Source organism: Solea solea, chromosome 3, assembly GCF_958295425.1.
Source record: "Solea solea chromosome 3, fSolSol10.1, whole genome shotgun sequence".
NCBI classification, from domain to species: Eukaryota; Metazoa; Chordata; class Actinopteri; order Pleuronectiformes; family Soleidae; genus Solea; species Solea solea.
Window position 1 is genome coordinate 1,281,036 of NC_081136.1, and position 16,174 is coordinate 1,297,209.

At 42.9% G+C, this 16,174-nt stretch overlaps 2 protein-coding genes across 2 annotated transcripts; one reads left to right on the top strand and one right to left on the bottom strand.

Annotated features, from left to right (window-relative positions):
* Position 1: 1 nt before the first annotated feature.
* On the bottom strand, positions 2-11,315 carry tlr2 (toll-like receptor 2). The gene is made up of 12 exons (XM_058625610.1): positions 11,035-11,315; positions 10,251-10,504; positions 9,147-9,303; positions 8,923-9,072; positions 8,443-8,649; positions 8,234-8,356; positions 6,979-7,129; positions 6,643-6,807; positions 6,362-6,541; positions 6,137-6,277; positions 5,557-6,062; positions 2-3,640 (listed from the first exon to the last, which is right to left on the bottom strand). Exons 1-12 carry the CDS (start codon positions 11,145-11,147, stop codon positions 3,247-3,249), a joined length of 2,541 nt encoding a protein of 846 aa, XP_058481593.1. The 5' UTR covers positions 11,148-11,315; the 3' UTR covers positions 2-3,246.
* A 1,274-nt stretch (positions 11,316-12,589) lies between these two features.
* si:dkeyp-75b4.10 (galactose-specific lectin nattectin) lies at positions 12,590-16,174 on the top strand. The gene is made up of 6 exons (XM_058625485.1): positions 12,590-12,674; positions 13,335-13,663; positions 14,018-14,109; positions 14,205-14,339; positions 14,473-14,578; positions 15,146-16,174. The coding sequence occupies exons 2-6, from the start codon at positions 13,342-13,344 to the stop codon at positions 15,211-15,213; spliced, it is 723 nt and encodes a 240-aa protein (XP_058481468.1). The 5' UTR covers positions 12,590-12,674; positions 13,335-13,341; the 3' UTR covers positions 15,214-16,174.

Below are 16,174 nucleotides of genomic sequence, written 5' to 3' on the forward strand. Positions count from 1 at the left end.
TCATGTGGTCAGTTTTTGTCATTGTGGTGAATCTAAATGAAGGATTTCAAACACTGAAGTCACAAAATAAGACATTTGAATTTAGTGATGGAGGCAGCAGAGGATCAACAAACACTGTGTACTGTGATGTTAAAATCACTGATTTTTTTTCTATGGACTTTGGTGTGGGAGAGTGAGTGGAGTTTTATGTGAGCCTGCTTTGCTTCAGCATGTCTTGGCACATGGGGGCGCTCACGACTCAGTCGAAACTATGTGTCCACGCCTTAAATTTGTCTCATTGTGTGTGAAGTATTTATTTGTACTTTATTACAGCTGAACAGGAAATGACAACAACCTCAACAGCTTTTGAAATGTAAAATAAAAAAAAAGCTCTTCTTTTTTATAAAACAAATAATAAAATACATCTGTGTCCCTTTTAGTTTCCTTGTATTCCCCTTTGTTCCTTCGTCTCATGAATGTTCACTGCCAGGATACTAAATGACTAAATGAATATATAAATTCTTACATGGAGATCCAGACATTCCAAGAAGAATCAGCACCTCACTTAACCCTCACGGAAGAAAAACACCAGCTCTGGTAGCAGAACACCAGAGAAACACTCGTCGCAACGCCGACAAAAATCTGCTCCTTACTTTTTGAAACTCTATCTCTTATTAATAACTTCTTCCTGCTCACAGAGTCAAAACAGTTAACCCTTTAGTGACCACACAGGTATGAAAGATTTGCAGTACAGTATTTCTTCTGCTCAGGGGCAAAAGAAACCGGCAATGTCAGAATCAATAACTTACAGAAAGAAAGTAACCATAAGCCACCATAGTAAACCAGTCAAAAATGGTAGTGCAGGTGGTTCAGTTGTCTCTGTTTCTTGTGACTCTCAATGAAAACATAAGGAGCTACGACGAGGGACAGTGATGAAGCTTTTCAATGCTAACTGCTAGTGCTGTTTCCTGACATGATTCCAGTAGCCAATCACAGGGAAGTCTCTGTCTAGCTGGCTAATCAGAAGACAGGGTTGGGCTTAACGGCTGAATACTGGAAGCACACGTCACACTTGGAGCACTTTTTTGAAGACAATAGCACAACAACCATCTCTGCGACAAACCATTCTAAAAGCCGTAATTCTGCGTCACCAGACTGAATAAAAGAAGCTACGTGCGTGTCTGCGACAAACCATTCTAAAAGCCGAAATTCTGCGTCACCAGACTGAATAAAAGAAGCTACGTGCGTGTCTGCGACAAACCATTCTAAAAGCCGGAATTCAGTTGAAGATCAGGTTCAACGTGTTGGTGCGGTGTGAGTCACTGAGAAAATAATCATCTCAGTAGCCAATCACAGGGAAGTCTCTCTCTAGCTGGCCAATCAGAAGACAGGGTTGGGCTTAACGGCTGAATACTGGAAGCACACGTCACACTTGGAGCACTTTTTTGAAGACAATAGCACAACAACCATCTCTGCGACAAACCATTCTAAAAGCCGAAATTCTGCGTCACCAGACTGAATAAAAGAAGCTACGTGCGTGTCTGCGACAAACCATTCTAAAAGCCGGAATTCAGTTGAATGAAGTTGGTTCAACGTGTTGGTGCGGTGTGAGTCACTAAGAAAATAATCATCTTAGTAGCCAATCACAGGGAAGTCTCTCTCTAGCTGGCCAATCAGAAGACAGGGTTGGGTTTAACCGCTGATGTTGTTTTTTTTTTATCATTGACTTTGTATCAGGGCCACACGGTGGTGTAGTGGTTAGCACCCTCGCCTTGCAGCGAGAAGACCCGGGTTCGAGCCCCGGTTGGAACAAGGGCCTTTCTGCATGGAGTTTGCATGTTCTCCCCGTGTGTGCGTGGGTTCTCTCCGGGTTCTCCGGCTTCCTCCCACAGTCCAAAAACATGCAATGTGGGGATAGGTAAATTGAACACTCTAAATTGACCATAGGAGTGAGTGTGAGAGTGAATGGTTGTTTGTCTCTATCTGTGTGTGGCCCTGCGATGGACTGGCGAACTGTCCAGGGTGTACCCCGCCTATCGCCCGATGTAGCTGAGATTGGCACAGCACCCCCCGCGACCCTCTAGCAGAGGATAAAGCGGTAGATGATGACTGACTGACTTTGTATCAGCTTGTCTTATTATCATTATTATTATTACACATTAAAGAGCTTTGCAATTTTGTTTGTTTGTCCTCTGTTGACATCAGTTCTCAAAAGTGTTGTGTTGTTAAAAAGGTAGCACAGGTGATCATAGACTGTATGTGGAGAGAAGCCATTTTAGCAGTACCTGAAACCTGTGTTCTATGGAATTACCACCAGGGGGCGACTCCATGTGTTTGTGTGCATGTTTCAATCAATGAGCCTACGTGTCATTTCATTTATGATGCTTTTAAGACTCATTTATGAGCCATTTCTTCATGGTCAAGTTCAACTCCATCCCTGGCAGGTTGTACTCAATTCCCTTGTAAGTCACTTTGGATAAAAGCATCTGCTGAATGACATGTAATGTAATGTAATGTCATTTTTCCAAAAACGATAAGCATATGGGGGCGACTCCATGGGTTTGTGTGTATGTTTTCTTTTGTGTGTATTTATGGTGCTTTCATTTAATTTATTAATAAATTAATTAATATTTACTTATTAATGAGCCATTTTTTCATATTCACTCTGTTTGGAAAGCGATAAGCTTACTTTAATAATGTAAATCAAAAGAAATCTTTACAGTATCTAAACTCTACTAATATAAAGGCTGTGCCTATGCTGTGATTGAGAGCACCATCCAGTAGCTGAAAGCTCCCACACCAAAGAGTAAGTCAGTGATTTTAGCTCACGGGGACACAGGAAAATGCTGGTCTACTGCTCCCTCGTGTGGTCAGTTTGTGTCATTGTGGTGAATCTAAATAAGGGATTTAAAATGCTGAAGTGACAAAATAAGACATTTGGATTTAGTGATGGAGGCAGCAGTGGATCAACAAACACTGTGTGCTGTGATCTTTGGTGTGGGAGAGTGAGCGGTTTTACCCACCCGTGCCTGCTTTACTTCAGCATGTTCTCGGCACATGGGGGCGCTCATGACTCAGTCAAAACTGTCCATACCTCATACCACCACTCCTTAAAAAACATTAACTATCAATTTAAGTTAAACCTTCATCCCCTGTCTTAGTCTTTTCTTTCCTCCAATGTTTCCTTTTCTACACTTTCCCCGAAGCTACTTTTGTTTCTCCCTCTCCTCCTTCCTGTTGTTTTCATCCTCCATCACGTTGTCTTTTTCAGTCATCCTGTCCTCTTCCTCTCAAAACGCTTCGGAGACTTCTCCAGAACTCCCCCCTCCTCTCGTCATCCTGAGGCCACTCCAGGTACGTGGTCGAGCACATGAGTTTGCGGAGTTTGCAGAAACGTTTGGGGATGTTGTCCTTTGGCAGCGGCTCCAGCAGGATCAAGATGGCCGGCTGGCCACTGGTGTTCCCATCGAAAAGCCAGAAATGGGAGAAGTCCAGCTCGTAGCGACACCACTCGGACTGGACAAAACTCTCGGACAGGACGAAGACTGTCCGCCTGCTGCGTTCGATGGCGCTCATGATGTTGTCTGCAATCCACCGCCCGGGGAGGAAGTCCCGCTTGTGGAGACACAGGGTCAGAGGCGGAGAGTCGTCGTCGGTCTCTCTGGAGAAACAGTAAGAAGGTCATTTTTGTCACAGTTGGTCGACATGAATCTGTGTAAGCAGGGATTGAAATCACAGGCCGTGTTTTCCACCAAGTGCTACAGTGCAATTCAGCTCGCCATGGTATGCTTTGGGTATGTCAATTATAGTAATTATACTATAGTTATAGGGCCACATGGTGGTGTAGTGGTTAGCACTCTCGCCTTGCAGCGAGAAGACCCGGGTTCGAGCCCCGGTTGGAACAAGGGCCTTTCTGCATGGAGTTTGCATGTTCTCCCCGTGTGTGCGTGGGTTCTCTCCGGGTACTCCGGCTTCCTCCCACAGTCCAAAAACATGCAATGTGGGGATAGGTAAATTGGACACTCCAAATTGACCATAGGAGTGAGTGTGAGAGTGAATGGTTGTTTGTCTCTATCTGTGTGTGGCCCTGCGATGGACTGGCGAACTGTCCAGGGTGTACCCCGCCTATCGCCCGATGTAGCTGAGATGATAAAGAGGATAAAGCGGTAGATGATGACTGACTGACTGATACTATAGTTATAATTATAATTACAGCTTAACAAATAAATTCTAGAGCTGCAACTAACGGATATTTTCATAATCGATTAATCTGTCGATTATTTTCTCGATGAATCGTTTGGTCCCTAAAAAATCAGAAAACATTAAAAAATGTCGATCGGTGTTCGTCAAACCTGGAAATGATGATGTTCTCAAATGTCTTGTTTTGTCCACAAACCAAAATATTTAACTTTTAATGATTTCTTTGTTATCCAGAGCAAAGAAATGAAGAAACATTTAAGAAGCTTAAACAATCGGAAATGTTGTTTTAAGCATGAAAAAAGCTGAATCGATTAATTGTTTCAGCTCTAATAAATTCCATTAAAAACTTGTTACTTGTATAGTATATAGTATACTAGAGTAAATTAAATAGAAAGAAAAGGCACACACCCCCTATTTCTTATTTTCCTTTTTTCGGTTAATGTAATTGCTTCATCACTCATGTAATTTAACTGCACAGAAGCACACACCATTCATTGTTGGACAGACGACATTTCACATCCAGGCCGCTAGGTGGCGCATTGCACTTGGGTAGAGAATAGCGACACGCACAGAGGAAGTCTAAATCCACCTGCGTGAAGGTAACACCGGCGCGACGCGCGTGTCTTTGTTATTTTCACTACAGGTCAGTAAACATGCCTTAAAATGAGTGTCAATGCAATATTTCAAGAGTTGAAACTTGTTACTGATGAGATCGTTTGCACGGGTTGGTTAGAGTAACAAGTTGTTGTGAGAATGTTGTGTAAACGGAGATAGAAGCTAACTGGCTAATGCTAGCCGACCTCTCTCTGTGTGTGTGTGCGCGCGCGCGTGCGTGCGTGTGCGTGCGCCAGCCAGCCAGCCAGCGGGAAAAGCAAGTCCAAACAGGAAGTTTAAGTAAACGTTTGCACTGTAAGACATTTTCTGTGAGACAGTAAAAACAAAAGCATTTATTATTTTTCATGATATGGTTGAAATATATGGGAATACAGATCGGAAGAATGACTATTTGTTTATCTGATATTTGAGTGGATGTGTTAAGGGCCTAAGTAGCCTGAGTTATACTGTAATCTTGTGCATTAAATGAACATGTGAAGCGATTGTTACTGCTCTAGCTTAGCGTTTCTGAATGGCTATGATATACATAACAAGTTTACAAGATGTTAGTCTACAGGCATGTACAATGTTTGATACCTGAAGTATAATTTTGTGGAAGAATAAATCCTCCTGCGTGAAGGTAACACCAGCTTGACGTGTGTGTCTTTGTTATTTTCACTACTGGAGAAATAACTTGCTGCTTTAGTCAGGGAGGTAACACAAATATCTGCATGACCTAATGAAATGAACCACTTGGTGAAAACGGAGGCTTTCGACACTTACCCTGACTCCTCCAGCTCAGGTACCAGAAAGGATTCTACCCAGCCAGCATCTCTTTCGCTGTAGGAAACAAATGCATCAAAGGACAGCAGCGCTTCTGAACCTGCTTCATCTCGGAGTCGCCGCTGCCGGGAGCTCCGCTTGGCCCTCAGCCACGCCCGCATCATCCCGAGGTACCAGAAGGCATGAAGGCGCCACAGCAGGACGCTGACCAGAATCCCAACAAACAACACCACACCGCAGCACAACAGCACAAACAAAACTCTGTGGCATACAACGACAGACAGGTGGACGTGACCCACCGCCTGCCCCTGCAGGTAGAGAGGAGCGTCACAGACATAGCCCTCCTCCTCGTCTGTTAAATGCACACCTTCATCTCCTTTAATGCTCGACTGGATGAAGGGGACAAAGTCGCAGGAGCAGACAAACTTGTTGTGACCGGCTTGGAGGTTCTGGAGTCGTCGGTACGACTGGAGGTCTGAACGGCTGAACATGTTCAAGGTGTTGGACTGTGGAGGAACACAGAGGCGTCACATAGCAGAGCAGGACGGACGCGGATATATGCAATGTGATTTCTTCTCACCTGTATGGTCAGTGTTTGAAGACTGGGGAACAAACTTCCCACAGGCAGCTTTAGAAACTTATTCCCAGACAGGTGGAGCTCTCTCAGGGTGGGCAGGGCCATGGTGAAGCCCTGTAGGTCATTGTTGCTCAGATCCAACACCTGCTTGCCATAAAGTACAAGGTGATTTGATGAGTGTTGCTGCTGTGCTCATTTGAGGTCAGCTGCACGGTCCATGTTCAGTACCTGCAGAGTTGTTGGTAGACAGGGGGTGACAGTCGTGAGTTTAGCTCCAGAGATGTTGAGGTGCCACAGGGTGGAGGGCCAGGAGCAGCTCTGGGGCATGAAGCTGTAGTGGGTCCTGCTGATGTCCAAGTGGGTCAGTTTGTGAAGTTTTGCCACCAGTCGACTCAATGTGGACAAAGACTGGGTGAAGGTTGGACAGAGGAGAAGTAGAGGTGAGTATTTTTTTTTATTGATTCTCAGAGAGAAACTATAATTAATTTATTCATGTTTTGAGGGAACACCTTGAGAGTATTTCCGCTGATGTTTAAAACACGGAGGTCCTTAAGTGTGCCATTTCCATCGCACAGAGTCTCAGTCAAGGTCAAGTCCGTCAGCAGGTTGTCAGACAGGTCCAGGTACTGCAGGTTCATGAAAAGGCCAGTGGTGGCACATGGAATCACAAACGCCTGAGGACAACAAAGAAGCAGTGAACTTTAGGAAGATTGGTGAGAGTTTGACCTTCACGTAGGATGTGTCATGGTTGTTTCTCACAGCAATTTCCCAGAAATTAGGCTTATTATATGCTCATAAAAATTATTTTTTGCAGTGTGTGATGTGGGGTAATAATCGTCTCTTACCCTGGCGTTTATGACGGACACCATCCTGGGGTACTGCAGCAGAAACCCCAGCTGCAGGAACGACACAAACTTATAGACCTCCAACACCATAGTGTCTCGTAAGAAGAACCTGTCTATGCTTCTTTGATCGGTCCAGTTTGCTTTCTCCCACCTTAAAACAACCAAAGAAGATCTTGTTAGGGCCCGAGCACTAACAGTGGCGTGAGGACCTATTGTTCTTCTAAGAATTATTATTTTTCTCTCCAAAGAATCTCTAATTTGACCCCCTAAACATGTGTGAAAACTGGCTCAGTAGTGCCCCCTCAGGTAAAACGCCAGTGGAGCATGCATAAACTTAATTGTACCGAACTTGGCCTGGACTCAACAGGAAGTCATTGTCACCATTTGTTGTTTGTTAGCAGGATTATAGAAACTCCTTAATAAGTACAGGAGCTGTGATGCATTGATTGCAATTCAGAGTTTGTACACTGGGTGGCATTGTAGCACCAGGTATAGACTAGTGAAATAGTGTTGTTGCCAATTGTTTGAAACCCAACCCAAGTTCTCAGACTTTTCAGCTAATTAAATGTAAATATTTACTGGTTTCTTTGTTCCATTTAACGAAGAACTAGAAAAAAATGTTTTGAGGACAACACAAGACATTTGAGAACACCATCATATCCAGGTTTGAGAAACACTGATCAACATTTTTTCTACATTTTCTGACATTTTCTGCACCAAACAATTACTTTGTTTGACCAACAGATCAATCTATTGTGAAAATAATCGTTAGTTGCAGACGTTCAGGAAGTCCAGGGTGTTGGACTTTTGTGTCAAACAACATGGAGCGTCACAAAATTGTGACGTGAAGTGAGTCAGCCTAATGTACTACACAGTAACTCAGTAGCTAGCAATGGGCTAGCCCCTACAATGGGTATGAGTGAGTGGAAACATGAAGATCTGAACTATTGGTTTAAGGCCTCTGGCACCATGTTGAGGATGGAACCAGAAATTAACAGATGTCATCTGTAACCAGGCTCCTATTGGACCATGGACACTGGTGTCCACCCATATTTCCCAAAATCTACATCATGTTCTGTTGAAAAGCTTTTCCTGACTTTATAAATGAAGTGAGAAGTGGAAGCTCATTTGAAGCTTCGCCCCCTAGTGGCTGTTCAAAATATTCTTATCTCTGGATTGGCCTCGACGAGCAAACCGCAAGTCTACCTCCACTTATTATCTATTCGAACAGAAACAAAAATGTCTGGTTTCCTACCTGCCCACTCCGGACAGTGTGACGCCATCCATGGACAAGGTGGAGACTGGAACTCCGTCCAAAACCTCCAGGAGGTCGACTATGGCCTTATCAGTAACAAAAATGTTACGGAAGGTCATGTGCCTGAGGGGAGACGCCAAAGAAGTGACACCAGTTGTTTTTTCTTCTTCCACACTCAGTATTTTTTAGGCTAGTAATCGTGGCCATACCTGACCCTCCTTTTCGCCGCCTCTCTTAACGGCTGAACAGCCTCACTCCCGAGCAGATGGAGGTCCACCAGGACGATGGGCGTCTCTGGGTACGTGACGTCAGCGAGCACAGCCGAAGCCAAAGCTGCATTTGTTAGAAACGGTCCGCGGAGGCTCAAAGTGACGTGACCCAACGGCCAAACATACGCAAGAGCCCCAGACTCGTACCTGCACAGGAAGAGTTAAAGGCCACAAGGAGAAACTCATGTCCTTCAATGTTTCATATATGTGTTTGTAAAGCACTGGAACTGGAACAGTTGTTTAAAAATAAAATGCCGGGACAAAAGACTTTTTAGCTTTTCAGAGCTTTCAGCTGCCGAGACTGTGGCACCAGCTCCCACCTTGGGTCCAGGAGGCAGAAACTCTCCCTACATTTAAGTTAAAGTTAAAAATGTATACACACTCAGAATCAGGTAAAAATAACAAAAGGGTTGAAATGACCTGGTCAGGTTGTTGGCGTGGACAACAAGTTCCTCCAGCTGTGTGACTCCCCACAGAACTCCTCTCTTTATCTCGACCAGAGCAGGGCCTCCGAACCCCAGCCACCTCAGCCCGAGCAGCCGCTCAAACACCGGCATTGAGCCCACGCAGCTGCAGAAGAGGGTGGTGTTCATACAAGGCAGGTAAAAATATGTGGACAGAAGTCTCTCACCCCCCCCCATTACCTGTACGGGTTGTTGAGCAGGTTCAGCCGCCGCAGAGAGCCGAGCTCGCTGAACCATTGGCGGTTCAGGAACGTGAGCTGATTGTCTGACAGGTCGAGGTCCTCCAGGTTCTTAAGGGAGTCCATCGCTGATGCGTGGATCTCAGCCAGTCCATTACCTGTTTTTTGTAATGTTTAAAAACGAGCAAATGAAAGTTTTTGAACTTTAAGACGATTCAAAACAAAGGTACCATGTAGCCAGAACAATTTCCATTTAATTTTTCTTCTCAAAAAAAAGAAATATATGTATGTATATATGTGTGTATATATATATATATATATATATATATATATATATATACATATATATATATATATATATATATATATATATATATATATATATATATATATATATATACATATATATATATATATATATATATATATATATATATATACATATATATATATATACTGGCGCGTGTGGACAGTGCATGTGCGAAATGAATTTCCGCCCCACAGGTAGGTGGCTTAGTAAGCCCCGCTCACCATGCAGAAAAACCACTTCGGCAACAGGTGTCGTCGCCAAGGATCGTCATCCGAGCCTCAACCTGGCTGATACCCCGACTCCCCTGCCTGACAGGCCTTTCAGCTGTAAGCCGCTCGAACCAGACGTGACCGAGGGAGCTGCAGCATCTTTCTCTTCTTCTTTGGGAGGAATGCATCCAATTCCCTGTGTCCAGACTTGTACACAGGGCCACCCGATGCAGAAGTGGGATACTATAGGACCCTGATGTGCGAGTATACCAGGGTCTGCAATATGTGATGCGCGGCATGTGCGCTTAAGTATACCACGGGCTTAAATTGACTGTAGGTGAGAGTTGATGGTTGTTTGTCTCTGTAATGGACTGGTGATCTGTCCAGGGTGTGACCTGCCTTTCGCCCTATGTCAGCCGAGATTGGCACAGCCCCCCCCACAAAGGATAAAGCGGTAGAAAATGGATGGATGGATGTTCTTGGGACTGTGGGAGGAACCCAGAGAACCTGAAGAGAACCCACCGTCTGTTTTTAGCTATGTTGGTCAGTATTATCGAGACAGAAAACAGAAAAAAAACATTGTTACCATGAAGAAGCAGAGCCTTCAGGTGGGTGTGGCCTCTCAGGTCGTCTTTGGCGACCGAGGTGATGTTGTTGAAGGATAGATCCAGAGAAACTGCACGGTCTGTAACCACAGGAACGCGAACAAACCCACAGCGGGAGCAGTCGCAGGAGAATCGCAGGTCACAGCGGTCACAGGTCGGCCCCTCCCTCTGAGCCCAGCACAGGGAGAGGAGGAACAAGAGGGGGGCGGAGTTAAGGTTGGCCTGCTGTCCCATACTGAAGGAGAAAAAGTCAAGACTGAGGTCATTGATGCAAGAGAGTGGGAAGAAGTGACGGTTGTCGCGAACAGGGGACTTTGCATTATTTTCTGCATTTCTGCCAATGAGTGACAAATTTATTAATTTCTTTGCTGCAACATAGCAACGGAGTTTTCCTCTGTTGTCATGACACAATGTTACGTTCAAATAAACGAAGGTAAAGAATGATAGAAGAGCCAATTTAATTTATTCTATTAAATTATTTTAACTTTTAAATCAACCAAATTTCAATTAACTTGGGTATCGAGGTAAAAGTTTTTGGATTTGATTGCTCGTTGGATAATTTAAAAACAATGAAATATAGAAAAATAAAAATACTAAAGCACAGATAATTACAGAGAATTATAAACTGCATGTAATCGGATTACTACCTAGCAGAAGAAGCAAACAAGGGAGTTTCGTTTGTAAAAAAGTTTTTGCAGCGATCGATCAAATGTAACGAAACGTAAATGAAACTGAACGTTTGTCTTAGAGTCGTCGTCGTCTTACCTTTCGTCGTCGTCTTCTTCTCGACAAAGACAAAGATGGTGTTTTTGTGTCGGTGCAGAGAGGAAGTGACTCGTCACAGCTGTAACCGAGCGTGAAAAGCAGGCAGCAAGCATGAAAATTCACTTTGAGGCAGCACTGGTGACATGGTGAAGCGTGTGTGTGTGTGTGTGAGGGATTAAATGTCCTCAACTCACTGTGAAGTAAAGACAAAACGTCCTGATGATGCAGTGAAATGACAGTAAATCTGTGGTTTGTGTTACATGGTTTGTGTAATAAAACACTGTAACGTAAAGACTGTGAAACCAAAACCACTTCCTGTTTGTCATGAAGACAAACAACGTCCTCGGTTACTGGACACAGAGAAGAACAGGAAGAGACCACGTCATTATTATTATTAACATAACAGTACTTAATTACTGCACATAATCTGACTACTTTGTTTACTCTGATCTTTTATCTAATCTGATGGTTTTTTTGCCTACTTTTGTAAAATGAATACTTTGTTTACACAATTGATTCATCTGATTATATTTTACTTAATTACTGAATGTAATCCTTGATACTTTATTTAATCTGAATATATTTTACATAACAGCATGTAATCTGAATACTTTTGTTTCTGATTATTTTGATTATATTTGACTTAATTACTAATCTGAGTACTTTGTTTATTCTGGTACTTTATTTAATCTGATTATATTTTCCCTAATTACTGCACATAATCTGGCTACTTTTTTTGTTTAGCTATTTTATCTAATCTGATTATTTTGTGCCTTATTATGTAATCTGAATACTTTGTTTATACTGTTGATCATTCTATCTGATTATATTAGACTGATTTACTGCATGTAATGTGAGTACTTACTTACTGTGGTACTGATTATATTTCACCACAATTTTGGGTTGTTTGTGACTAAATGGGAACATGGGAGTGGTGTAATCCAATCACAGGAGGTCGACATTTGACCTGTCCAACAGGAAACTCAAGTTTGTGAACTACTCACTCTCCCACACCAAAGTCCATAGAGAAAAGCTCTGATTTTCATCTTGAAGGGACACAGGAGCTGCCAGTATACTGCTGCCTCGTGTGGTCACTTTGTGTCACTGGGGTCAATCTTAACAAAGGATTTAAAATGCCGAAGTGACAAAATAAGACATTTGAACTTAGTGATGGAGGCAGCAGTGGATCAACAACGCCTGTGTGCTGTGACGTTAAAATTGATGGTTTTCTCTATGGGGTTTGGTGTGGGAGAGTGACCATGAAAGAACAGGTGTACCTAATAAAGTGACCAGTGAGTGTCAGTGTCTCATAGGTGCAGTAAATCAGTCTCATGCTTATATGTGAAAATAATGCTTGACCCAAATTTGCCACAAAATGATTCAACCAAACAAAGAAGGAACAAAATTTGGCATTGAAATAAGTTCCTAAAGTTACATATAAAAAAAAAACTGGAGACGAGGTCACGGCAAACGGCGACAAAGAGACAAAGGCGTGGAAAATAATCTGAGCATAAAGTGATCGTGAAGAGAGGAAGACGAGGAGTGTGAGAAAGAATCGAGACGACAGACGCTGCAGGATAAAAGTCAGGGAAGAAGAAGAAGAAGAAGAAGAGACTCGTCACCGCAGCTTCTAATTCTATGTGAGTCCACTTCTCATTTTTAATCAATCATTTAATCAATAATCCCAGATTAATATGGTTCATAATTAATAAAATGTTTTAATTTGACAAGTAAATAAATAAATAATAATAATCATCTGATTACTTTGTTTTCTCCATTTACCCGAACTGATTATATCTACTTTGTGACTGCATGTAATCTGATTACTTTGTTTTCTCAGTTTACCATTATATTTACTTCATGACTGCATGTAATCTGATTACTTTGTTTTCTCAGTTTACCATTATATTTACTTCATGACTGCATGTAATCTGATTACTTTGTTTTCTCAGTTTACCATTATATTTACTTCATGGCTGCATGTAATCTGATTACTTTGTTTTCTCAGTTTACCATTATATTTACTTCATGACTGCATGTAATCTGATTACTTTGTTTACTTCATGACTGCATGTAATCTGATTACCTTTACTCCCTTTACCCAAACTGATTATATTTACTTCATGATTGCATGTAATCTGATTACTTTGTTTATCCTGATACTTTATCTAATCTGATTCTATTTGTTTGAATTCTGCATGTAATCTGATTACTTTGTTTACCCTGATACTTTATCTTATCTGATTCTATTTGATTGAATTGCTGCATGTAATCTGATTACTATGCTAACTCTTTTACAGTCTCGCCATGACGACCATGACGACCATGACGACCATGACGTTTGCCCGTGTCGTCCTCGCTCTCGGCGTCCTTGTGACCCTGGGCCAAGCTGCCCCGCCCAACGCCACCTCCCCCTCCCCCATCGGGAGACACGTTCCCAACTGCGAACTCCAGAGACAGCGCTGCTACCAGTTGATCGGAAGTTACTGCCCTTCGTGCGACATGAACGGGAATTTTGACGCGATGCAGTGCTCGGGTTCCACGGGCAGGTGCTGGTGCGTCGACGTCATCACCGGAATGATGATTCCAGACACGCAGACGGAGCTAGGACCGCCCTCTTTTGACTGCAGTGAGTAATGACATTTTTTCTTCCACGCCAAACCCCATAGAGAAAATCAGCGATTTAAGGTCGCGGGAACACACAAGCTGCTGGTCCACTGCTGCCTCGTGTGGTCACTTTCTGCCACTGAGGGTAATCTGAACAAAGGATTTCAAAAGCCGAGGTGACAAAATAAGACATTTGAACTTAGTGATGGAGGCAGCATTGGATCAACAACTCCTGTGTGTGTGATGTTAAAATCACTGATTTTCTCTATGGGGTTTGGTGTAGAGACAGTTTAAAAAGCTTCAGCTGGAAAATTATCTGTATAATGAAAAAGTGCCATAAACGAGTGAATGTGAAAGAAATTCCCAATGCTTGCAGGCAACATGTACTTCTGTCCCGACGGCTGGACCCTCTTCAAAAAAAGGTGTTTCATCTTCATCAACACCCCGAAGAAGTGGAGCGAGGCTGAGGTGAGGCCCGGGACAAACATCGGGTCGTCAGTGCGTGAGCGTCCTCTACAGGCAACAGTGTTGATGTTGAGTGTGAGCGTTCCTCTGTCCTGCAGGTCTACTGTCAGTTCGACGGCGGGAACCTGGCGTCGATCCACAGTTATGAGGAAAACCACTTTGTGATGGCGTTGACCAGAGGAGACGGACACGAGTTTCCTGAAACGTGGATCGGAGGCTCTGACGCCGTAGTTGTACGCAGTCGATCATCTGCAGTGACATGTTTACATGATATTTTTATATATATACATATATGTGTATATATATATATGTATATATATATATACATACGTTCATGTGTGTGTGTGTGTGTGTGTGTGTCCACAGACTGGTTTGTGGATGTGGAGTGACGGCTCCAAGTTCTACTATGAAAACTGGCATGACTACACCAGTCCAAGCTCCTCTCAGGACTGCCTTAGGATGAATTATGGAAGTAATGACACACACACGCACACACACGCACAACCTTTAACCTTTTAAACCTCTGATTTAATCCATAAAAAAGTACCTTCATGTCATGTAAGCGCAAACTGTGCCGTAATAAAATACTTCTGCATTTTAAGGAAACAGAAGTTTCTCGACCGCTCACTCTCCCACACCAAACCCCATAGAGAAAATCAGTGATTTTAGAATCACAGCACACAGGAGTTGTTGATCCACTGCTGCCTCCATCACTAAATTCAAACGTCTTATTTTGTCATGTTGGGTTTTAAAACCCTGTGTTCAGATTGACCTCAGTGACACAAAGTGACCACACGAGGCAGCAGTAGACCAGCAGCTCCTGTGGCTCCGCGAGCTAAAATCACTGATTTTCTCTATGGGGTTTGGTGTGGGAGAGTGAGCGGTTTACAAACTTGAGTTTCCTGTGTCTGTGATTCTCATGAAATATTCTTAAGATATCGTCGACTATCGCAGTTACCCTGACGCTATAATGAACCCAAGTCTGAAGACTGAAGTCCTAACTGTTTGTGTCTGTGTTGTTGTTGTTGTTGTTTTGCAGTTGAACTCAAGTGGTACCAAGATTCCTGCAGCAATCTGCACCCGTTTGTTTGTGCCAAGATCATCTGAACTTGGAAACGCGACGACCGGAAAAAAACTGCGACAGCTCCTCCCGTTGTACTTCCTTCTTCTTTGTTGTTACAGATCAGTTGTGTTCAAAATAATAGCAGTGTGTTTAAAAAACGTGAGTAAAGCACAAACTCCTTATATTCTCCTTATATCAAAACAATCAAAAACTGCTTTACAGAAAATGAAGAACTGTTTACTGCATAAACTGGAACATCTTCAGGATTCAGCACTGAACTAACGTTCCGTTGAATGACCACTGTTTCACATCTGTGGAGGTTCCAGCCCACGATGATTTGACAGCATTCCACAATTCATCTGCATTTTCTTGCTTTTTGCCTCACAAACCGCATTTTTTGACGTCACCTCGCAGGTTTTTTATTGGACTGAGGTCTGGGGAATTGTGCCGGCCACTCCATAAGTTTAGTTTTGTTGGTCTGGAACCGGTTGTAACCTCTTCAGCACACGTCTTTTTGTTAACAGAGGGACTCAGCGGGGGGGTGTCGTCTAATCGCTGCAGTCCTCACAGGTAACTTCAGCGCGTCTTTGATCGCCCTGGAGCTGATCTTTGCCGGAGTTCTTCTTCTTCCATCCATTCCAGTGGTCGTCTTCCGCTTCCTTCCACGTCTCTCTGGTTTTAAAACATCAGAGATCATTTTGTGCACTTCTTTATACGTTTCCCCCTCTCCAATCAACCTTTTAGTCAAAGTCTGCTGTTCTTTATTTTCCTCAGGTTTTCAGAGAGAAATACGTGTTGTACTTAACTTAGAGGCACCTGATTGACCTCACTCATCAGTGATTGATCTGGTTACACGTTATTATTTTGAACACAACTGTATGACCAGTGTCTCTAGGTTAGAGTTATTTTTTTGTCATAAATGCATCACTATGACAGTCATATGGTGAAAGTTTGAGTCATAAAAATGTTCTTCCATGCATTAAAAGAAAATCAATAAAAATTCAA

Bases quoted from the DNA above. Each gene is read 5' to 3' on its own strand.
- tlr2 (XM_058625610.1), bottom strand. From the start codon at position 11,147: ATGCTTGCTGCCTGCTTTTCACGCTCGGTTACAGCTGTGACGAGTCAC. The intron at 9,304-10,250 runs GTAACAATGTTT...TACAAAAAACAG, and splicing joins GAAGGCTCTGCTTCTTCATG to GTAATGGACTGGCTGAGATC. The intron at 6,278-6,361 runs GTACTGAACATG...TATGGCAAGCAG, and splicing joins GTCTACCAACAACTCTGCAG to GTGTTGGATCTGAGCAACAA.
- si:dkeyp-75b4.10 (XM_058625485.1), top strand. From the start codon at position 13,342: ATGACGACCATGACGACCATGACGACCATGACGTTTGCCCGTGTCGTC. The intron at 13,664-14,017 runs GTGAGTAATGAC...CAATGCTTGCAG, and splicing joins ACCGCCCTCTTTTGACTGCA to GCAACATGTACTTCTGTCCC. The intron at 14,579-15,145 runs GTAATGACACAC...GTTGTTTTGCAG, and splicing joins CCTTAGGATGAATTATGGAA to TTGAACTCAAGTGGTACCAA.